The sequence below is a fragment of the Megalobrama amblycephala genome, linkage group LG1, assembly GCF_018812025.1.
Source record: "Megalobrama amblycephala isolate DHTTF-2021 linkage group LG1, ASM1881202v1, whole genome shotgun sequence".
NCBI lineage: Eukaryota > Metazoa > Chordata > Actinopteri > Cypriniformes > Xenocyprididae > Megalobrama > Megalobrama amblycephala.
The window spans coordinates 44669089-44693081 of NC_063044.1; the positions used below are offsets into that span (position 1 = coordinate 44669089).

General features: G+C 37.6%; 1 protein-coding gene across 2 annotated transcripts in view; it reads left to right on the forward strand.

Annotated features, from left to right (window-relative positions):
- Nucleotides 1-717: 717 nt before the first annotated feature.
- The window catches only part of prkcbb (protein kinase C, beta b), a 160229-nt gene continuing 136953 nt past the window's right edge, over nucleotides 718-23993 (forward strand). Inside the window, exons 1-2 of one of the 2 annotated variants that reach the window (XM_048195275.1) lie at nucleotides 718-1173; nucleotides 2088-2119. In XM_048195275.1, coding sequence (XP_048051232.1) covers nucleotides 998-1173; nucleotides 2088-2119 — 208 coding nt within the window. In that variant the 5' untranslated portion in view covers nucleotides 718-997. The remainder of the gene's footprint in view (nucleotides 1174-2087; nucleotides 2120-23993) is intronic. The other variant, XM_048195266.1, reaches the window with a different exon arrangement.

Here is a 23993-nt window from a genome sequence, read left to right on the forward strand (position 1 = left end):
TTCTTTCATATTTTGTCATATTTTATCATATATGAAATTAAATGCATGCTAATTAAATTTAACAGTCAATCTATCTAGACATGGTTTAATATTAGCCTTAGCTCTTCAGAATATGCAGTGCTCAAATATTTTTTTAAAAGCGCACTCAGTTTTTATTATTAACTTGCACATATCCATCCCAATTTACAGTGACTGTGAAATAAAACACATCTGAATAAAGTTTGTTTACTTTGTTTATGCGCCCTTACACAGAAGCTGACTGTTTCTCTCTTATTTTGTTAGTTTTTTGTTCTTCTCAGTCTTAATTTCGACAATTTTCTGTGCATTTTGTAGCACATGCAGCAGGTCATGTGATGTCATGTTAGCATCCATGAGGGGGCGACCCGCTCCATGTAGAAAAAAGTCTCTTTTTCTATGTGACAACAGTCCAGTATGTATCTCCTATGGCTGTGTATGATTTTAATATTTATCTTAAGTGCTATTTCTTTTTTTTTTTTCTGGTAAAACTTTTGTTTTAGAAAAAAAATACAGAGAGCACTTTAAATTTTATCACGTAGAATTGCTGTTTTAACGCAATCTACTTCATACAGTATCGGCAAGGCAGTGAAAGGCTGCATGATTGACAGTTTTTTTGCAATGTAAATTTTCATGAGCCTCATATTTCATAATCTTCTCGTAAACGTTTCCTACTGTCTCCTCCTCATTATGCTTTCATGTAAATGTGTGAGAGGTTTGACAGAATCTCTATCAATCAGCTCTGCTTGCCAAAGGTAAATGAGTGGGAGTGTGGGAGGAGTCTTGTAACAGCGCGTCAGAGTGTGTGTGAGAGAGTTTGTGTGTGCGTGTACCGGTGCGTAAGGAGGGCACTTGGGCGGAGAGGGACGCAAAGCATCGCGCCTGAGAGTTCATCGCAGTCTGAAGCTCCGCATTATATGTACACACTCCGCACAACTAACTCCAGTATACAGGCTCGCGCAAACTTTCCCCCGCGTTGAGAATGGCAGAGCCGGCACAATCGAACAGCGATGGAGAGGAGAGGAGCGAACCAATGAGAGGCTTTGCCCGACAAGGTGCCCTGAGACAGAAGAACGTTCACGAAGTCAAGAACCACAAGTTTATCGCTCGCTTCTTCAAGCAGCCTACTTTCTGCAGCCACTGCACGGACTTTATCTGGTAAGAGAGTTTGGGCGCTCTAAAACTACAATTCATTACATACTGACGTGAATGGCAAGCTGCTTTAACATTCATTTATTAAAACTAACTAGTATGTTGTGTCACTAGTTCTTATGTTTTTAATTACTAGTAAGTAATCCAGTAGTAGTAGCCTTTACAATTTTACAAGCAACTATGTATTAGATACATGTACTTTTTTTATTAGATACTATTAATATTATTATTCCTTGGTAGTAACTATCCACATGGTTATTTATTTTTACTACACTTTTTTTTTAACTAATAAAGTGATATTAGTATATACAAGACACTCGCATCTGTCTTAAAATTTCTTGTAATATGGCTTCTCATAACTGATCCTTTGTAGCTAAATTAAATCCCTCAATAGATTAGAAATGTTTATAGTAAAAATGAAATTGAAATCACATTATTGTTTAATAAATGAATAACAAAAAAATAGTAACAAAATGAGATTCTAGTTGATTTTAAGGAATATATGTTAAAATGGCTTTCCATACAGGGTGGACCTGTTACTGTTGCAGCTCAGGTGTTACACTTTACACTGTCTCTAGTCATATTGTACTGTCTACCTAAACAGCACTCATTTATGGGCATCATTTTAGGGCTCATCTGATTCAGAACTGCCCAAAAGTGTCCAAAATGCTGAGCGGTAGGAGCTCACTAGGTTTGAGACAAGGCTTCATTGATTTCCCTAAATAAAGGATGTAAAGTCAAAGTAAAATGAAAATGTGAATGGAAAAAAAAAAGAGAGACTTGATTATAGTACAAGAATATGAAATGGGTCATGCTACATGAGACAACAGTCAAACCATAAAGTTATTTTAGTGAAACTGTAAATTTTGTAAAAATGATGGTTCTATTATTTTCAATGAACCATTGCTTTTATCTTTCAGGGGTTTTGGGAAACAAGGATTTCAGTGTCAAGGTAAGAATTTACTGTTCATATTTTGAAACATCTTGGGAAGTGTAAAATGAAATGGTGGTCTTTTCAAGGACCTTCAGTATTGTATATTTGACACGTCTCAAAGATTTCCGCTTAATGCTGTTACGGGAGGACTTGTTGACAGTGTTTAGAGTATTACTGGAACTTATAAGGTCTACTTTGAAAAGATGCCTTGAGGTTTTCTAGAGGCTTCCATCAGCGTGATGATCTTAGGAACCTTAAAATGGTGCCTCAAGTATCTTTTCATTTTCACAGTGTAGATATTCCTTATTAAGCAGTCTCCAAAAACTACATATCTCTGTTAAATTAGATTCTCAAATAAAATTTTAAAGGGATAGTTCACCCAAAAATGAAATTAGTCACCCTCAAGCCATCCTAGGTGTATATATCTTTCTTCTTTCAGTCAAACACAATCAGTTATATAAAAAAAAAAGGATCTTCCAAGCCTTATAATGGGAGTGAATGATACCATTATTTCGAAGCCCAAAAAAGCACATTCATCCATCATAAAAGTACTCCATATGATGGGTTAATAAAGGCCCTCTGAAGAAAAGTGATGCATTTTTGTAAGAAAAAAACAAAACAAAACATATTTATAACTATAATAACTAGCTTCCGGTACACAAGTCTAGTTCTGTTCATATTGACGAATGCGGAAGCGCAGAGGATATAGCAAAACAAAACACCGATCATGAATTAGAAGTCTAAAACGAGATTTTTTAAAGAGAAATGTCGGAGGAGCTTGAGTTTGTTGCCCAGCCCTATTTGTTTTACCGCAAGAGGCGTCTACTCTCACCTCAAGCTCTGGGTATACTTTGTTTTTTAAAGCATACGCTAGTGTATGCACACAGTCGAACATACAGCTTTGCAAAGTATACTTCATTTGACTCTTACGCATATACAGTCTGCCACCTTGTGGATAAACTAATTAAAAATTAAATGCCAATGTGCGACCTGCGTACAAGTATGCGCGATTACATAAATCCGGTGGTACGTGTACTCTTCTGATGACGAAATTCGCGTCATGCATACGCGTAAAAAGTGAAGTATACTTTGGGCTTAAGCTTACGCTCTGCCTACTTCACACGCCGGAATTCAACTCCGTGCGGACGGCTGTTAAAGGTGCTCTAAGCGATGTCACGCATTTTTAGGCCAAAACATTTTTTGTCACATACAGCAAACATCTCCTCACTATGCGCTAGCTGCCGGTCCCCTGAACACACTGTAAAAAAACGCGGTCTCTGTAGTCGCCACAATAAAAACAAACTGGTGCAGCCTGGACCACGAATCATAATAAACACGCTCCAGCCAATAACCGACAAGAATGATTTTAAATGTGTGTTCATGACTGTTTCAGGAAGCATGGAGGGGAGGGGGAGGAGGAGGAGGAGGAGGGAGGGTCTAGCTAGCCTCTGTTTTGTTTGACAACACTTTGAACGTCAACAGGAAGTTACTCCACCCAGGATCACTTAGAGCACCTTTAACGGAAGCTAGTGATTACAGTTTATATAAAGTTATAATTATGGATATTTTTCTTACAAAATTGCATTGCTTTGCTTCAGAAGACCTTTATCAACCCCCTGGAGATGTATGAATTACTTTTATGATGGGTTTGCTTTTTTGGGCTTAAAAAAATGGCACCATTCTCTCCCATTAAAAAGTGAGGCAGGATATTTTTTAATATAACTCCGATTGTGTTTGGCTGACAGAAGAAAGTCATATACACCTAGGATGGCTTGAAGGTGAGTAAATTATGGAATATTTTTCATTTTTGGTTGAAATATCCCTTTAAAGTATATCATTTAGTTACATATCATATCATATCATATCATATCATATCATATCATATCATATCATATCATATCGTTAGTTACATTTCATATCGTCTTTCACAGCAAATCTCTGTTTAAGCCTGTTTTAAGGTGATTCTACATGCATAACTGTCCAGATTTGAAGCATCTGTTATCCTCATTGGAGAAGTTAATGCTTCCCATTTGTCCCTTGTGTGTAATTACCAAATTTGTGAGGGATGCCGTTCACATTGGAGTATGAACAAGTTTGGCATTTATCATATGAAATCGTGACATTTCAAGAAACCACCCGGACAGCTTTTTGTCAGGCTCTTGCACAGGCAGTATCACTGGGAAGTGGTGAAGTTTTGGCATGATTTCTAATGTTACAGTTTGTACCTGAATACCATTGGATAGCAGTTTTCTTCACTGTCTGAGTCTAAATTACCCATGAAAAGTGATTTTAATTCATACTCCCCTCTTACACACTAAAGAAACTGAATGTTCTTTAAGGCGACTGCAATTACCGGTCACGGCAGGTCAATGGCACCCTCCGAGGTGCTGCGCTTCTCCATTTTTCCACCGCGGGCTTCGGCACTAGCTCTAATTACAGGTGTACAGATGAGTGTATGATGATTTTACCCACTCTTTTCTTTATCTTACTCCTCTCTTTCTCTGTTCCTCGCTCCTTTTTTCTATCAGTCACGTTCTCAAATATATTAACATCTCCTCTAAACCTGTTGAAACACAAATCTATTGATTTGTGAGAGCAGCACTGAGTGTATCTGGAATGCCGGACCCCAAAGGAGCTGAGGGAGAAAGGGAATTCTTCTGCAAGGTCATGCTCAGACATGCTGAAACCTGAGGGTCTCTGCTGGAGAGCAAGGCTGTTTGTGCCTATTGTAGGATATACCTAGAAGAGTAAAGCTCTGTTAGAACTGTGTAGGAACTATACATCTTGTTTATTATTAATGTGGCTTTGCAGTTTCTTCTCCTCCATTTGGGTGTGTATTGTGAATGGACCAGAAGAGCAATCTTTTCTCCTAATGATTAAAAGAATATAGCGCTAAATGTTTATGGTACATTTTCATCTTTTTTGACTATTAACAATTATAAGTTCCCATCCTTTTTTTGTTAAATAGAATTACTCCCTTTAAGGGACAGTCATGGCCTAATTGTTAGAGAGTCTTGTTACCCAATCGTTCTGGGTTCGAGTCTCTGTACCGGCAGGAATTGTCAGTGAGGGGAGTGAGTGTACAGTGCTCTCTTCCATCCTCAATACCATGACTGAGGTGAGACCCTTGAGCAAGGAACCGAACCCAGGTCGCCCCCAGCGATGCAGCAAAAATGGCTGCCCACTGCTTCAGGTGTGTGTGTGTGTGTGTGTGTGTGCACTTGGATGGGATAAATGCAGAGCACAGATTCAGAGTATGGGACACAATGACTACATGTCACGTCACTTTCTTAAATAGTTTAAGTAACAAAAATGCATGGTTTACGATGAGTAGGTAGATGTTTTGTTTTTGGATGAACTGTTCCTTTAAATAACACTAGACTTTAGTTCATTGTATAGAATGAGTGAATTTACATGACTGGTTTTCAACTTGTGTTATGTGTCTGTTCTTAATGTTATGCAAATAATGAAATGCAACCAACCTTATAATTGTGTAAAGTTATGGTAGAGAAATAAATAGGCATATCGGTTTATAATAGGGAGGAGAAAAAGTTTTTAATCTTTTTTGTAGACATGAAAATCTTTTCTTCCAATTAAATTCTATTGTATTTTGGCTTAATTATATCCGTCACAATCTTGATGTGCCCCCGTCCTCAAAAACCATGAACAAAACTATGCAAATAATAATAAAAAAATAAAACCCAAACTATACTTTAAAGGTGAAATAGATGATTCTCTACAGAAACTTTTTTGTTATACTGGTTGAAAGTCTCGTATCCTGATAGCAGTCACTATGCTAAATGGTCTAAATGTATTTTTAAAAATATATATCGTCTGTGGAAGGTGTAGGACCATATTATGTTCATCCAATTATTATATTCGGTCTGTCAACATATGTTTTTACATTCCCTCGCACACCCTGTTCGCGCAGACATCATACGTCATCTGCGCGTTTCATGCTATGCAGAGTTTATAGAGACAGACGTCAGTCACGGAGCACCACAAACAAACAGCAGCCACCTTTTACAGTTTCTACCGAATCAAAACAATGATCTTATGTTGCGTTCACACCATAATTACCGTAAAGAGATGGCAAACCTGTGACGTTCTAGCTGGAGCTCTTCAGTCAGACTCAGAATTATGCGTTTTGATGTCAACAGTATCAACGGCGAAATGAATCTGCAGCAGTCACGTACAAGCTCTAAGTTGTTTACGTTCATTATTATTGTAATGTTATGTGCTTTGAGACATGAGATAGTTTAACGCCATCTCTTGTGACGCTTTGCCAAGAGCTCCTGTGTGTATGTGCATTGTATTTGTGGAGGCGTGGCTTTGGACGGAGGGCGGGAACTTATGCTTTCAATGCTAGCAGGCTAACGTTAGCATTTCTCCAGATCACCTAGTGCACCTTTAAATACAGGGAATTTTCTTGCTTTTACTATTGTATGATAAACAATTGTGTTATTTTACTTTTTGGTGTAAAATATGGACCCTGAAGAAAAACTAGTTGAGAACCACTGCTTTAGTGGAAAACCTTTTAAAGGAAAAGGTAAATCCCAGATTTTTTAAGCTACTGTTTCTTACAGTATTTTCACCATCCTCAGTCTAGTGCAGTATACTAATTACAGACTAGTCCCCATTGGAGTAACCTGTGGTGTGCCGAAGACTGCAGTGGCAGAAGATCAGGACTCTGACTAGCTCCACAGTTCCTGGACCACCCTGACATTAGCCAGATTTCAGCAAAATTTTGCAGAAAAAAAGGCCCATTGTCAATAATGTAGTGATGAATGAAGCACAGCTCACAGCTGTCTGTCCAACTTTCATAATTGTATTCATTATTATCTGATGAACTGGAGATTGTAGTGCTTAGAACATATAGAAAATGCTTTTGCCTACAAGACTTTTTAATGTGGATTTAACAGTGAATCGATCAGCTGTCAAGCAGCGGAGAGGCAATATTAACAAGATAGACACTCACCGACAAGGTCAATTTTAAGGCTTTTATAAGGTCAATTTTTGTGTGTGTTCAATGGAGAAAAAGAGAAACAGACTATCTGGGGAAGATCGACCCTTATGGAATACCAGCACAGCTGTGGTTCTTCCTTAATCATCAGTGTGTGGAAAACAGTGAGTAAATAATAAAAGAGGATTTCCACTTGCTGTCAGCTTGATGGTGAACCAGCTGCTTAGGAGAGCCTCTTTTGCCTCCTCAGACTTAATTGCAAAATTACGAGTTTGAAGAAGAGCTGGCAGAATGCTACATCTGGATAGAACTAAGAGAGGAACAGAGAGCGAGAAAAAGCTCATGAACGATGGTGATGGGATAGCGAGATGGTCAGAAGAAGAAACTGGAAGTTGAAAAAGTACTGAATTTTGAATTGAATTAAATATATATATACATCAGAGTAATATGGGGAAATTGCTTATGGGAAATTTAATGTATTCTTGACAAGTAAATGGCTATGAAATGTAGATTTTTGATAAAAAAAAAAAAATATTATGTGAAAAGAAAAGGACTGCAGAGTGATTTGAGAAATAAATGTTGGAGATTGACCAATCAGAATTTCTCAGACTTCCAAAAAGTCTCTTTAATGGCCATTTTCATTATTTGTACATCTTTGAACATCTTTCGAAACCAACCTGATGATTTCACTTGCACGTCACCAACCACTCACCTTCTGCCTAAATGCCCTTGGAAACTGAAGCAGACTCTGATTGCATTTATATATTTGTGATGCAGGGGGTGTCTCGCACCTCGCTCTGTTCTGTGCAATAGCAGAACATATCCACATCTGAAGGTGTGGGCCGTTTAAAGCCTCTATAAATAGCATAAGTATTCCATGAAGCAGTGCTTAAATGGGGGAGGGGGGGGGGTTATGTGTGGGCGTTCGGGGAGATCAGTAGTATATGAAATGTATAGAAAAACCTCGATCAGAGAACATACCATTAGTTCGTATGCGTCATAACCCTGTTCTTGCAAGAATAATTCATGTGTTTGCTCCATTTTTGCAGCTTTGGAATGGCATGTTCCAGACAGTAGCCTCATTTCAAGAGGAAAAATATAAATGATCAATGGCGACATAAGGCACTGCTGCGTTCCACTGTAGAGAAGAGTGAAGCTGTGTGTATGAAGCCATGAGGAAGATTTTCTGTTTTTAGTCTTTTCATTTGAAATATCAACTTTGTCTGTTTCTTCTAATACTTTGTCTGTAGAAAAAAAAAAATAAAGACAAACAAGACCGTTGTTGATTCAGTAAGAGTACAGAGCTATAAAATGAATGCAGATTGCATAAATCAGATTTGGTTTTGGAAGAATTTGATGAGAAATGTTTGAGTTAATATTGAAATGTTTGACTTTTTATTGCAGACTTTGATATTGTGGCAAATGTGAGTAGTTTAAGACATTGAGATCTTTTAGAGGAGACACATTTCAGATTACTGTTTTCCTTAGGAGAAGGATCTTAGAAGCAGAGGTCTATACATTTGCCCTCTTTGTGATCTCAAGTATATTTACATGCACTTTAAAAGTTTGATTTCAGTGTGAATAAAACAGTAATTCATGCATCTTTTTAAAATGTCATGTGAACACTTTAGTCCCACTGAAATTGCATTAGTCCAGTACAAGCAGTACAGTTGGCCTCAGTGTTGTACACTTGATCTAAAAAAAACAGAGGTGATGTGTGACGTGATGTGTTTTAATTTCTACCCGCTAAAATATTTTTGAGCTTTTGTGTATCACTATATCAGTCCTGATTTGGAGCACTAAATATGCTTCTGTTCACACAAAGTTTACCTACAAACTAGATTGAAAACCGCATTCAGTAACCATATTGAATCCTTTGCATTGACTCACACCTGCATTTTGGGAATCATCTTGCCTTAATGGGCTCTCAATTGAAGCTAATAAATAACTAATGGCAAATACTTGTCATTGTATAAACAGGAAAATTTATCTGTCATTAATTACTCACCCTTATGTTGTTCCAAACCTGTAAGACCTTCGTTCATCTTCAGAACACAAATTAAGATATTTTTGATGAAATCCGATGGCTCAGTGAGGCCTGCATTGCCGGCAAGATCAATTCCTTTTTCAATGCCCAGAAAGCTACTGAAGACATATTTAAAACAGTTCAGTGGTTTAACCTTAATGTTAGAAAGCGACGAAAATACTTTTGTGCACCAAAAAAAAAAAAAAAAAAAATAGCAGCTTTATTCAACAATATCTAGTGATGGGCGATTTCAAAACACTGCTTCATGAAGCTTTGAAGCTTTACGAATCTTTTGTTTCGAATCAGTGGTTCAGAGCGTGTATCAACTGGCAAAGTCATGTGAACTATTAAAATTTCGAAACACTTATGACGTAACGAAGCCTCGTTTGCTGAAATCACGTGATTTCGTAAAAGATTCGCAAAGCTTTGAAGCTTCATGAAGCAGTGTTTTGAAATCGCCCATCACTAGATATTGTTGAATAAAGCCGTTATTTGTTTTTTTGGTGCACAAAAAATATTCTTGTTGCTTCATAACATTAAGATTGAACCACTGTAGTCACATGAACTGTTTTAAATATGTCTTGGCATTGAAAAAGGAAACGATCTTGCTGGCAAAGCAGGCCTCACTGAGCCGTCGGATTTCATCACTGACTGTGTGAATGTAGCCCTGCTGCATTTTGTGGGTTCTGCCACTATAACTGTGTTCTTTTATCATCTCAATAAAATAAAAAAATAAAAAAATGATTCCCCAAAAGTCCTATTGTTGCTATGATCCAATTTTGATCGGAATCCATTTGCTTTAGAAGTTAAATCTGAGCAGTCACTGGCTGATTGCTGATGTTTCAACCAGCTAATGAATGTTGAGAGCCAATTACGCAAGGATAGAAGAGCCCAACAAGGGCCATCTGCTCGGCTTTCGGGGCCTAATAAAAAGGTCTGCCGAGAGCCACATTGCAGGAAGAGAATGCGTGTAATAATGCAATAAGGACGTTCAACTGGCTGTAAAAGTGCCTCCATATTAAGCAAGTACAGTTGAAACTCAATTTAGTCCTGAATGCGGTTAGCCTCTCCCAGTGCTTTCAGCCAGATTAGATCATGCTGGTGTTTTCCAAGCCAGTTGAGGGAGGGTTCCTGCTCTATTGACACTGCAAGGTTGTTTGTTTACTGCAGAACAGGATCCTTTTGTTTAGAACAAACATGTCTGACCTTTGTGGCTCCAATGTCCCAGAGAACAAGACGCATGAGGCTCAATATTCCCTTCTGCTGGACCTTATTCGGTCTCTCTGCTAAATAAAACCAACTTCAGCCCTTTCAATATTTATGTCATTGTCAGTTTTCAGTTTCAATGGCCTGAAAGTACTCGGACTAAATGTGAGGGGTTTGTGGAAGAGTTTTGACCTTCAGCTCTCAAGCTGGCTGGTCAGGTGCTTTTTGTTTGATGGCAGCCGGTGCTGCATTTGATGTACGTGCCGGCTGACGGGTCCATTGGAAGTTGGAAAGAGGGTTAGGAGGACAGGAAAGGCAGCCACAAGCTGAGCGTCTGAAACTGGCTGGCTGAGGGTCCTGTTGGGACCATCTTGTCTTTATTTGGCCTTACTTTTAAATGGGCCGTAAAAAAAGATCTCAGTCCATCAGTGAAGCAGTCCAGCTCTGAGCCGCAGTTAGATAGATACTTTGAGGATTTATTTTGTTTAATGGTGCTTGAGAAGGTTTCTCTTGTTCGTCAGTTCATCTTCATAGAATCTATAGAACATCTATAGCAATAATTAATTCTCCTTTGTTTTGAGGGATTTATATGTCATGGTGAATTTGACTGAAAGTTTAAATTTGTTTAAATGGGCAGAGGAAATTCGCTGTGCTTGATATAGATGTGAGCGTCGACGTCGTAGTAGGAGCAGTGTTAGGACTACTTTTGTTCATCATCTGTTTTTATGTAAAGAGTGTCTGCTTTTTCCAGTGTGGTCGCCCACATCTGTGAGAACTGAAGGGAGATTCAAGGGGATCTGTAAACCTGAGATGCCAACACTTATCTGCCAAGTTAGATACATCACCCACCCAGGCCTTCACTGAACTGTGCTAGTGCTTTGAGTGTGGGATCCTGTCACAAATCTATCAACATGTCTAATACCTTCTTGTATCTCTCTGTTTGAGTCCCAGCGTTATCACGATGACTGACAATGATTCAAAGACCACAGTCTGAGAGTGCTGTCAGAACAGAGAACACAAGAGTGCAGCCCTTTCTCCAGAGAAATGGCTTTGAGGTGCACTGTCCAGATATCAACCTCACTGACAACTTCTACATGCTAAGTTGTACTGCCTTGCTTTTAAGTTGTACCAAGTCCTGATGGACTTGGTTGTCACTTCTTGGTTGTCTTTGCAGTTTGGACAGAAGCATTGTCTTGTTCAAAATAACATCTGATCATTCATTAGATAACTTTTCATTTGTGGGATGCAAGCCATTCTGCAATATTCTCCTGTACACTGAATCATTAAATTACTTTTAACAGTGAAGTAGTTCACCAATAGCAGCAGCTAAAAAGGCTCCCCACACAATGACACCTCTTCCTCCATGCTTGACTGTGGTAGAAATGCATTTATTATTCAATTTCTCACCAGATTTTCGAAGACACCGCTCTGGAGCATCACTGTGCAACTCGTGTTTCATTGTGATTCATCACTCCACACAACTTTCCATATTTTGCCAAAAAATTCATTCTGTTTTTGATGTTTTTCTTAGACAGCAATGGCTTTTTAAGTAGTGCATTTGCTGAAATTTTGCTAATTTTTTTTGGGCAATAATTTATGGTTAAGAGTAGACAATAAAAAAAAAGCTTAGTGTTTAGCCTTTTTTTTTTTTTTTTGCCCAGGTTTACTGACTGGGCATTTCTTCTTTTCAGTAGCCTGCATTTTGCCAGTTCTGGTTGTAAAGGTAATCCAGCAGGTTTTTTTAATGGCTGGTGATAATGTATTGGTCATCGGCCACACTGCTCTTTAGGAAATGATGCTGTAAATAAAGCCCTTTTTTTTAAGGAAAGTTATTTCACTCTGTGACTTTATTTGCAACGCTTCCGGGCAGCTATTTCGGGCATGCATGACCAACACCTGTCTGCTTGAATGGGGAAGTCCTGAATTCTCAAAAAAAAAATTGCTTTCCGAACTCATGTTTAAATAGCATGTCAGATTTTGTTGCTGATTTAAAATGTTCCATAAATATAGTTTCTTATGCTCAAATGGTACTACCCCCCCCCCCCACCACCCCATAATGGTAATGAAATAATAAAATGCTATAATCAATTCGTCACATTTACAGTGAGATGCAGATAATCTCAAATATCGGCAGATTAATTGGCCTCTGCAACTAAAAAATGCCTTTAGCTTGTATGAGGATTAGACTAGGATTCACCAATATTAAAATATGTTGATTGTTATGTTGATAAATATGTCATGGCATGGCTGATAATAAATGTCTATACTGTTTTGTCACAAAATCACCACAGGTGAGTTTAATGATCACAACATTATAAGGTTCATTATGAAAAACTGATATTGCAGCACACTCAACACCATAATACAACAAGAAGGTGGGGAAAAAATTTGTTGAAATATGAATGAGATTTGAGAGCTAGGGCTTTCACAGAATTTGTGATTTTGGGTGAAGTGTCTCTTTAAGATCATTTTTAACTTCAGAGTTCAGACTGAAATGTTGGCAGATGGTACCGCTGCGAGTAGAAGCCGAATCTGTGCTGGTGAGCTGCACTGGGTGAAGTGGGAGAGGCAGTTTGAGGGGTGAATCTGCAGGGGTGTATGTATTAAAGTGAAGTCAGGTTCACCGCTGGGATCACTGTCTGTCAGTCGCGTATTAAAAATGGGCAATCTCAGAGTGGGCCAGCTAGGTTAAAAGCCTCCCCAGGCTATCAGTCACACTTTTAATTGAAATGCAAGTATGTTAGGACACAGGGGCTGTTTTTAAACACAGCTACTGGCTTTACCTGAGCTGACAAAGACTGAAGACTCTGGTTGAATGTTTAAAAATATATCAAAAGCAGTGAGGTATATGATTAGTCTACTTTACCTGACAGAACCTTAGCATGTATTGGATTTCATGAATACTAGACAGAAGAAAGGAATAACTGCAGAGTACCTGATATTTTCTTCAGGGAGTGATTCGGGTCATTTCTCAAGTGTTAGCATGGTCCAGTTAGCCTCCACTGCTAGCAGCAGCTGCCATTGAGATGAATGGGAATGCTAACAGTTAGCTTTCACAAGTATTGTAAGGTGGTGTTACAAATTACCTCAAAGAATTATGCTTTTGTTTTATTTTTGCTATGTGATTTGCTGAAAAGACATACTACTGTTCAAAAATTCAGGTCTGTAACTTTTTGAAAGAAGTGTTTTCAGCATTGACAATAATAAATGTTTCTTGAGCAGCAAATCAGAATATTATAATGATTTCTGAAGGATCATTTGACACTGAAGATTGGAGGAAATTCAGCCTTGACATCACAGGAATAAATTAGTTATTTTAGATTTCAATAATATTTCACAATATTTTACTGTATTTTTGATCAGATAAATGCAGATTTGGTGAGCATAAGAGACTTTATAAAAAATAAATAAATAAAACGTTACTGACTGACTGCGGTTCTGTGCTTTGGAAGTGCACATAAATGCATGAGGGTCAGGGCAGACCCCTGTTTATACGGCCTGGTTGAACCAAGTTCTTTCAGTATTGACCCAACTGGATATTGATGCTATTGTATGAGTCTGATCGATGTTAATGCAGTGAATTCCCTCTGGCCAGCTATTTGATTGAGCCTTTTGCTGTAGAACAAAGGGGAATATGCATATGTAAGCTTTCAACTAAATCAGATTTTGGAATGAAAGGAGCAAAAAATTATGATTGAAGTTAAATGAGAATTAAATTTAAGCCTTTCACAAGCTTTAACACTGATGTGTTACTTTTGCTTGCTTATTTAGGACTCCCTTTTTCTTGAGCTCCAACATAAATAAATCCCGAGAATAAATAAATTATTAATAAATAAATAAATGCAATCTCTATATCTGACTTGTTTTTGTTCAGTTCAGCAGAGACCTGAGGAAGAACCATGAACATTTTTTGTTCTTCAGGTTTCTGATTATCCATGATGAGATACTTCTATTAAATGTGGACAGAACAAGAAATGTATCACTTTTGATTCATAGTGTCACACTGATTCATATTGCGCTCTATTTATGCATAATTATATATTACATTCTACATGATCTGGCTTGAATGAAAGTAAACCGGGTGTGTAAATGGTGCTGATGATGATTGGTGAAGTAAAGACCTGTAAGAAGGCTACAGTAATAGTGCTGCAGTGCTCCTCAAACCAATTTAACCCATAGGACCATTTAACTGCTTGCTGCAGTTGCTAGGCAACAGGAGATGGGTAGCCTCACATTACATGACTACTTTTGAAGCTTTCTCTCAGTCTCTTTCTCTCTTTCTCTCTCTCTCTCTCTCTTTCTGTTACTCTTGTGGAAACACTGTCCCAAATATCACTGCTTCTTGAGATTATATTCAGCTCAATAGAATTGTTTTTGGGTCAGCGTACAAAAAAGTTGTGTATCAAAGTATATTTAACTTCCCTTTTGTGGTTTTAAGTGGTTGTAGTTTCAGCATCCACGTCATAGTATCACTATCATCACAGCAGCAATTAAATAAAAAAAAGGAAATGTTTTGTCTATTGTGAAATAAAGCTGTGACCAAGATCATATCTCCTGTGAAGATTCCCTGTATATTTTATAGATACTGTAGTGGCGATGATTTAGTTTTTCCTTTTCCCATGAGATTGGATGCCAGCACTTGAACCACCAACTGTTATTTTATGCAGGCAAAAAAATTGTACATTTAGGGATGCATGCAATATCAACACCTTATCAGTTATATCTGTGCACGTTATGCTATGTACCAATGTTGGATATTTACATGTGCTGAATACTATTTATTTTCCATTTTATTGCGTTAGCATGCGTTTGTGTGAAACACAGACATGGTCAATTCAAACGTGACAAAGTATGTCTGTCAAACACAAATTTAACTAACTTTAGTGGATGATAGCCTTATCTGAAGAGGATATTTAGCATGTGTGGTGTGAATTTATAGATAAATCAGAGCGCCAGACTTTGCGCCTGTCGTTGACTGTCCTCTGATCCTGGATCAGTTGAAAGGGAGATTACTGCTCTGTTTTAACTGGAACCTATTACTGTATGTGCACATAGACACACACGACCCATCGTTTCTCGTGTTGTTCAATATCAGTGATGAGCAAAGCTCTGTTCATAAGGAGTGATTTACTTGGACCTCTGTCACCGCTGGCTGTAGACTGGGCGCACATGCTGTTCTCAAAGCAGCTGTTGTCGCTGTATGCCGAGTGCTGCTGGGTCATACTGATGTCATTAGAGCTGTTATAGGACTGAGCTGCGGTCTGTGGGTTGTGTGCAGGTTACACTGCATACGTGATTAGATTCAGTGGAGATTATTCCTTTCCCCTTGCCTAAATCGGTCTCATTCTCAATATTTCTTGATCTTTTAATCTCATTCTCTCTTGCTTACTTTACTTTTATTGGTAAAATGATTTTATCAAAGGGTAATAGCAGTCATAACACTTTGATTTATTCCATTGTGCCGATTACAGTATTCATATAACAAGCTATTTTCATTTTATGTGTTTATGTGCAACTGGTTGATTAGTTAAAAAATATCACAACGTTTTTTCCATCAAGAGGTGCATCAATTTTTGGTCAAGATCTTGTATTGACAATGCAAGAGTCAAGCACTCTGTAAAGACTCCTCCAGTACATCCCAAAGACTTTCAATGAAATTAAGGCTCAGAGGTGCCAATTCATGTGTGAAAATGATTCTTCATGCTCTCTGAATCATTCTTTCACAATTTGAGCCTGATGAATCTTGGCTTTGTCATCCTGGAATATGGCCATGATGTGTCTACATGGTAGTTTATGAAATGAAAAGCTACACACTCCATCTTTAAGGGTTAAATGAACCGTTGCCAAACATATAACATGCTAGAAACATAATAATCACTGTAATAATGATCCAGTCATAGACTCTTAAGCAATTGCCTATTTAAATGCAAACAGCAACTTTTTTTTTTTTGGTCATGCAGTGTATATTATTTAATTTTTTGGTTTACATTTTATATATTTATTTTTTAAATCAGGCAGGCATTTTCAAAATTATCTGTTTTTAAAGCATGCTATATTTTACTTTTGCATACCATGCATTTGGCAGAATATTTCAACAGTGGATTCAAGGTTTAAATTGGCTATTGAAGGTAAAAACAATTTTATTAATGTGTTATTAATTTATTAATGACAACCTTCCATCCATTCTGTGGCATTCCCCATCTCATTGTTTTTAATGCCAAATGTGTCTCATGTAAAGGCCCCTAAGAAACGCATATGATTATGGTCAGGTGAACTAATCAATTTTGAAAACAAGTAGTTTTGTGCATCCCCGTAGTTTAGGTTAGAGTATTTATTTATTTGTTGTTCAATTTGTGGTGCTCTTTTTTTTTTTTTTTTTTTTTTTTTTTTAAACTTGGCTCCCTTTCTTTCTGCTTTTATAAGCCATATCCTCTTTTTTATTTCTGTATTATTTTAATTCTGTCGTTTTTTCCCCCACTTCTGCATTATCATCTGTCTGTCTGTTATTTGTATTTGCTTCTGTTCATTTTGCTGTCTTTCTGTTTGTCTCTCTGTGTGTCTCTGTGTGTGTGTGTGCTTGTTTTTGTGATTTATGAGGACAAAAATTTGTATAATGACATTGTTTAATGGTATTACACTGGTATTATGACATAAACATGAAATATGAGGACATTTCATGAGTCCTCATATTTAAAATATCTTTAAAGGTGCCCTAGAATCAAAATTTGAATTTACCTCGGCATAGTTAAATAACAAGAGTTCAGTACATGGAAAAGACATACAGTGAGTTTCAAACTCCATTGTTTCTTCCTTCTTATATAAATCTCATTTGTTTAAAAGACTTCCGGAAAACACGCAGATCTCAACATAACACCGACTGTTACGTAACAGTCGGGATCATTAATATGTATGACCCCAATATTTGCATATATGCCAGCCCATGTTCAAGGCATTAGACAAGGAAAAGCAGTATTAACGTCTGGATCTGTGCACAGACAAGGTAAGCCAGCAAGAACAACAGCGAAAAATGGCAGATGGAGCAATAATAACGGACATGATCCATGATAACATGATATTTTTAGTGATATTTGTAAATTGTCTTTCTAAATGTTTCGTTAGCATGTTGCTAATGTACTGTTAAATGTGGTTAAAGTTACCATCGTTTATTACTGTATTCATGGAGACAAAAGCCGTCGCTATTTTCATTTTTAAACACTTGCAGTCTGTATAATTCATAAACACAACTTCATTCTTTATAAATCTCTCCAACAGTGTAGCATTAGCCGTTAGCCACAGAGCATAGCCTCAAACTCATAGAGAATCAAATATAAACATCAAAATAAATACTTTACTCACATAATTCGAAGCATGCATACAGCACGCATGACGAACATCTTGTAAAGATCCATTTGAGGGTTATATTAGCTGTGTGAACTTTGTAAATGTGCTGTAATATAATCGAGAGCTCGTGTGGCAGGGAGCACGCAAATTAAAGGGGCGGCGCGCTGAAAAAATAAAAATAAAATGATGCCCCAAAATAGGCAGTTAAAAAAATTAATTAAAAAAAATCTATGGGGTATTTTGAGCTGAAACTTCACAGACACATTCAGGAGACACCTTAGACTTATATTACATCTTGTGAAAAAGCATTCTTGGGCACCTTTAAAAACATACTAAACAATGTTTTATTACAAAAGTAAAAATGCAGACAGTTTCCTGTGATGGATAGGTTTAGGAGTAGGGGTAGTGTAGGGGGATAGAATGTACAGTTTGTACTTTGATAGCAAAACAAACCTTTGTGTGTGTGTGTGTGTGTGTGTGTGTGTGTGGGTGGCGGGGGGAAGGGTTGTGTGGGGGACAGGTATAGCGGGGGGTCGTGGTCCAGAGGGGGCGGTGAGCTGCACGGAGAGACTCTTCAGCGGATTCACAAGCAGTCAGTGGAGAGGCTTCTTCAAACAGATGGGATGGGTAGAGTGGAGACGCAGGCCTGGCACGGGGCAAACACACACACACTCCCTCATAACTCAACCTTGTGACTCCAGTGTGAAGATTATTTACACTACAGTGGAATAGATTGATTTGTTAAAATGTGTATTTTACCTGTTATCCTCTGGTATATATTTGTCTTATTGTGTTGCCGTCGCAAGCAGAGATGGGAATATGATGCATTATTGCGTTACACATATTGCATTTCTTTTGGTCACCATCAGTTGGTCGAGCATCTCCTTCAGAACAGTCTGTGTTTTTAAGTACGAAGTGGCATTTTGTGCTATGGACAAGGATTTGTCTACCCAGCACCTGGACAGTCACTTCATGTTAGGTTTCAGTTCTATTTTCTGTAAGTAAATGGTGTAAATCTAGTATAAATTTACGCTAAAGGAAAAAGTTACATTATTTTACTTGTTACTTCCACAAAGTCACAGGATGCAGTAGTCCAGATTGGAAGTAAATTAATCACCACTTTCACCCAGAAATTTGTATCACCATTGGTGATAAGCAAAGCTTTATTTGAATTCATATTCTTAGTCATACATTTAGCCTGGAAACCAGAGTAATTTCTTGTAACACCGTGTCTACACAAGACGCGACTTTTTTCGCATCGCTTCGCACCATATCAGCTAAAAGCTGTCTACACTGAACGTGACAAACCGACCGTTGGAAAGCACTTGGACTACATCAGAGATAGAACGGGGAATCTGTTTACTGTTGGGAATTTGTTGTGTCGCGCCGCGCCGCATCCAGTGTAGACAATATCACTGATTATAATGGGTTCCATTGTCTTTTGATACGTCGCATTGTGCCGCTCGCGTCCAGTGTAGACACAGTGTAACACGTTACTCCCACCATTGTTCTCAAGTCATTTCAGCTATAGCATTCACTGGTTATTAAATCAAACTCCCCTATAATGCCCAACAAATGCTGTTTAGGTTGCTTACAAGGTTTTGAGACACCTCTTGCTGGAAAAAAGCCAAACAAACAAACAAACAACAAAAGACCAGGATGAATTCACACGCTGCTCCTTGCTGGTTTACATTGGTTTGAGCTGCTTTATGCCTGTCTATGATGATTTGGTGCTGGTTTAGCTGATGGACCAGCACAGCCATGCTGTCCAATATCAAAAATGCTGGCCAACCTGCATTCTTAATCTGGCTAAGTGTTGCTGCATGGTGAAACAAGTTAGGAACACCAGTATAATATTATTTGGTGTGTCATACATATTTTAGCTTACTAGATTGTTTTCTTTGCATACAGTATGGCACAGTTACCTCATTCAAACTGCTGATATCGCACTTGGTCGCCATTCTGTCGACCTCATATATTATTCATATTTATTTTTTGATCAGGTTTGTAAACGGCATCATCCAGTGCAGGGCGCAGGGCTAGTACTCTACACCATGTTTACAGCACGCAAAGTGTTGTTAGCTGCAGGCTGCAGCACAGAGGAGGAGGAGGCCGGTGTGTGTATGTGTGTGTGTGAGAGAGAAAAAGGAGAAGTTGAGGACAGCTGTGGATTGACGGCTGACTCACTGACCTCATCCCTGCATCTCTGTAAGTCAGCTCAGCGTAGCGCTCAGCAGGCCGTGGTATTTTTATTTAGCGCGTAGGCTGGCCCTACTCACTTGCATAACTCCCATTACCACAGGCAGGAAAGGTGAAAATCAAATATCTTTTTTCTTTGTGAACAATCACTCGTATCTCCTGTTGAAAAAAGTGAGCGTTCACTGCCTGTCTACCAGCACTCGAGCTCCCCTCCTGTGTTCGCCTCTCTCTCTCTCTCTCTCTCTCTCTCTTTGTTGTTCTGTTATTTGACTTTATAATTTTTCTGAGCTTGAGTGAGAATTACTCGTTTTAGTGGATGAGAGGCCAGATAAAAGGTTTCTTCTCCTCTGTGAGCATCTTTCATTCAGTGTGAGATCACACACAGTGCTGAAGGGATGGTGTGTTCAGACCTCAATTAACTTTCAAAAGACAAATTACTTTGACAAATTTAATGGGTCTTTTTTTGTATAAAATAAGCCTAGATTAAATTGGTGGCTGGCCACGTGTTGGTGCATTACAATTATTGTTGGGGAGTATCTAAATAGCACCACTTAAAGTGGGCATGAAACAGAAGTTGCGATAGTGTTTTTTTCCCTATTGTATTTCTTCCCTATCTTCTTGAACAAGACAAAATGTAGGGCGGGGCTTGATTTATTCCATAGGGAATAGAGTACCTCAGGGATGACGTGTTTTTGTATGCAAAACCCAGAAGTGAGTTAGCATTTTAGGACTTCCGGTTCCAACGGCATAAAGTCAATGGGTTTTTTTGAATGGGTTTTTGCTAAATCGCCTGAAATAAGGTCTGTGGTTAACAAAGCCTCTAAATATTTTCACGTTTTGATCTATGACATAAAACACACCAGTTATAACCCGCTTGTGATTTTTTAAAACCTTTACTGTGTCTTAAAATCGGCGGTTGCTAACAAGTTGCTAAAAGTAACTACTTCCTTTGGCGGGGACTTTAGACGTCATCATGACAAACAGGACATTTGGACAGCATTTCTCATGAAAAAGTGGACAAGTATTCATTCACAACGCAGATCATAATCAGTGAGCATGTTTTTAAATAACGTTGTTTTTCAAATAAAGTTTGAGGAAGCTTGGTGTTGGTGACATTGATCCGCGACTATGGTGTGCTGTAGTCCGTTTATAGCCTACTGTTAGCCTTTTATATCTGACGACTTTATTTATGCTTCAAAATCTATAAATGTTGTGTTAACTTGTAAAGATTATCTTGATAGACAAAACGTGTAAGTGTCATAACCCTTTGTTAAACACAGAGCGTATTTTCTGCGATTTTCCAAAAGTCTATGGGAAAAATGCATAGGCTTTCGATTGAGGGAACCCGTGTGCCACTAACTTGGCCTACAAAAACACGTCATCCCTGCAGATACTCTATTGATTGGATTGTTGCTTTTGCTGTGATATCATGTGATTGACAGGTTGCCCCGCCCTCACACCAGTAAACACATCATCAGAGAAGAGATGGAGGAGGGAGGGGAAGTTTTTTTGATTGAATTATAAGGACAGATGATTTTTTTTTAATAATTTGCAATAAATCATTTAATAAATACTGCAATATTCCATAAAAAAATAAGAATTGTCCATGTTGACACTTAAAGGCATACTCCACACAAAAATGAAAATTGTATCATCATATAGTCACCCTCATGCCATCCCACCCAGATGTATATATGACATAGTTTCTTCTGTGGAAAAAAAAAAAAAAAATCTCTGTGAGTCGTAATGTAAGTAGATGGATCCCTCATAGTTGACGCTTCAAAATCTACAAAAAGTGAACTTGGCAGTAATCCTGTTGACCCCAGTTGATGAATCAGTGTCTTCTGAACTGTAGGTATATATTTACATGGTTTAAATAGTTTAAAATATTAGTATTTTTATCACGCACACTAATTGTTTTATTTTAGAAGACATTGATTCATCAACTGGGTTGTGTGGATTTTCTTGTGTGGACATGAGTAAATGAGAACTTTTTCATTTTTGGATCCAGTATCCCTTTAACTACATTTTTTTTTTTTAGCATAACGGCTCAGCTGTTTCAAGACTGTGTAGGTTTTCCTGTAACAAGCTGCTTCCTAACAAGTAGTGGTGTAGTGTGACAAAATACTTTGCTGTTTTTATGTCACATTGCATTTTGCACATTTAGCTCTACAACCGAGTGAGACAAGACAGCATTGAGATGCTTTCCTAGAAAGTTCTTCTCTGTCATTATGTAGCTTTGCAAAGTCACATTCTGTTTTGTGAATCGTTTCAGAAAGAAGTGATTCACGTAAGTGAGAATAAGAGTTTTTTTTTTAAGTCTGTTATGCTCACTAAGGCCACATAGGCTACACACTGCAGCTAAATTTGGTTGCCAGTTCGCATTTCAGTGCTTAAACCTGTTCTGTACACACACGGATCAGTAATTTATGGGCAAAAGTAATGACAACCAAATTCCAAGGAAAAGAGCCTTGATGAGCCCAAAATAAACCTAAATAAATCTAAATGAAAATTTATATTGAAAATAAGACCAAATAATTCTTTATGAGTTAAGATAATAATGAACCCATAATTTAGGTGATTCTTTCCCATTGTTCCCATTGTTGTTGTCACTCCTGAAACTGTACAGTGTGTACGTGGCCTAAGGCTGCATTTACTAGACCAGTAAAAACAGCAATATTGTGAAATATTTTTTTTTACAATTTACAATAGCTGTTTTATATTTTAAAGGATTAGTTCACTTTCAAATTAAAATTTCCTGATAATTTACTCACCCCCATGTCATCCAAGATGTCCATGTCCTTCTTTCTTCAGTCGAAAAGAAATTAAGGTTTTTGATGAAAACATTCCAGGATTTTTCTCCATATAGTGGACTTCAGTGGAGCCCAAACGGTTGAAGGTCAAAATTACAGTTTCAGTGCAGCTTCAAATTGTTCTACACAATCCCAGACGAGGAATAAGGGTCTTATCTAGAGAAACCATTGCTCATTTTCTAAAAAAATTTTGTTATTTTTTTTTATTTTAACCATAAATGCTCATCTTGAACTAGCCCTCTTCTTCTTCTCTATTTGAATTCCAGCAGTGTAGACGCTGCTAAGTGTATTACTGCCCTCCACAGGTTAAAGTTTGAACTAAATTGTCATATACAGTATGCTAGTGCAAGTATATAACAATTAGTTCAAACTTTGACCTGTGGAGGGCAGTATTACACTTAGCAGCGTCTACACTGCTGGAATTCAAATAGAGAAGAAGAAGAGGGCTAGTTCAAGATGAGCATTTATGGTTAAAATTAAAAAAAAAAAAAATTATATTTATTTTATTAGAAAATGAGCGATGGTTTCTCTAGATAAGCTGTAAACTGTAATTTTGACCTTTAACCGTTTGGGCTCCACTGAAGTCCACTATATGGAGAATAATCCTGGAATGTTTTCATCAAAAACCTTAATTTCTTTTCAACTGAAGAAAGAAAGACATGAACATCTTGGATGACATGGGGGTGAGTAAATTATCAGGAAATTTTAATTTAAAAGTGAACTAATCCTTTAATCTATTTTACATTGTAATGTACTCCTGTGACAGCAAAGCTGAATTTTCTGCATCATTACTCCAGTCTTCATTGTCACATGATCATTCATAAATCAGTCTAATATGATGATTTGATGCTCAAGAAACATTTAATATTATTACCAATGTTGAAAAAAGTGCTGCTTAATATTTTTGTGCAAACTGATACTGTACATATACAGTATAATGAATTGTAATGTTTGTTTTTTTCTTTTTCAAAATCCTAAAACTTTATTTGCAGGTTTTGAATTAGATTTTGAATACCATATTTTCTTAGATGTTTGCATCCCACTGTATATGTTAGGCTTTGTTTCTCTGAACAGCAGTGTTTAGACTTCCCTTATGTCCTTGTTGTCTTTTGACACTTGACTGGACACGCTGGAGAAATTCATATAGGACTGTCACAGATGATTAAGAAACAGAAACAGGAATCAAAAACTGAAGGTGAAGGAGTGTGGTGAGCAGGAAAAACTAACTCAACCTGTCTCAATCCTATACTAGCTACAGTCACAATTCACTTTCACTTCAGAGGAAAGCTGTCTGTGCTGTGTGCTCAATATAAAAAAATAAAAATAAAAAAAAATCATTGCCTT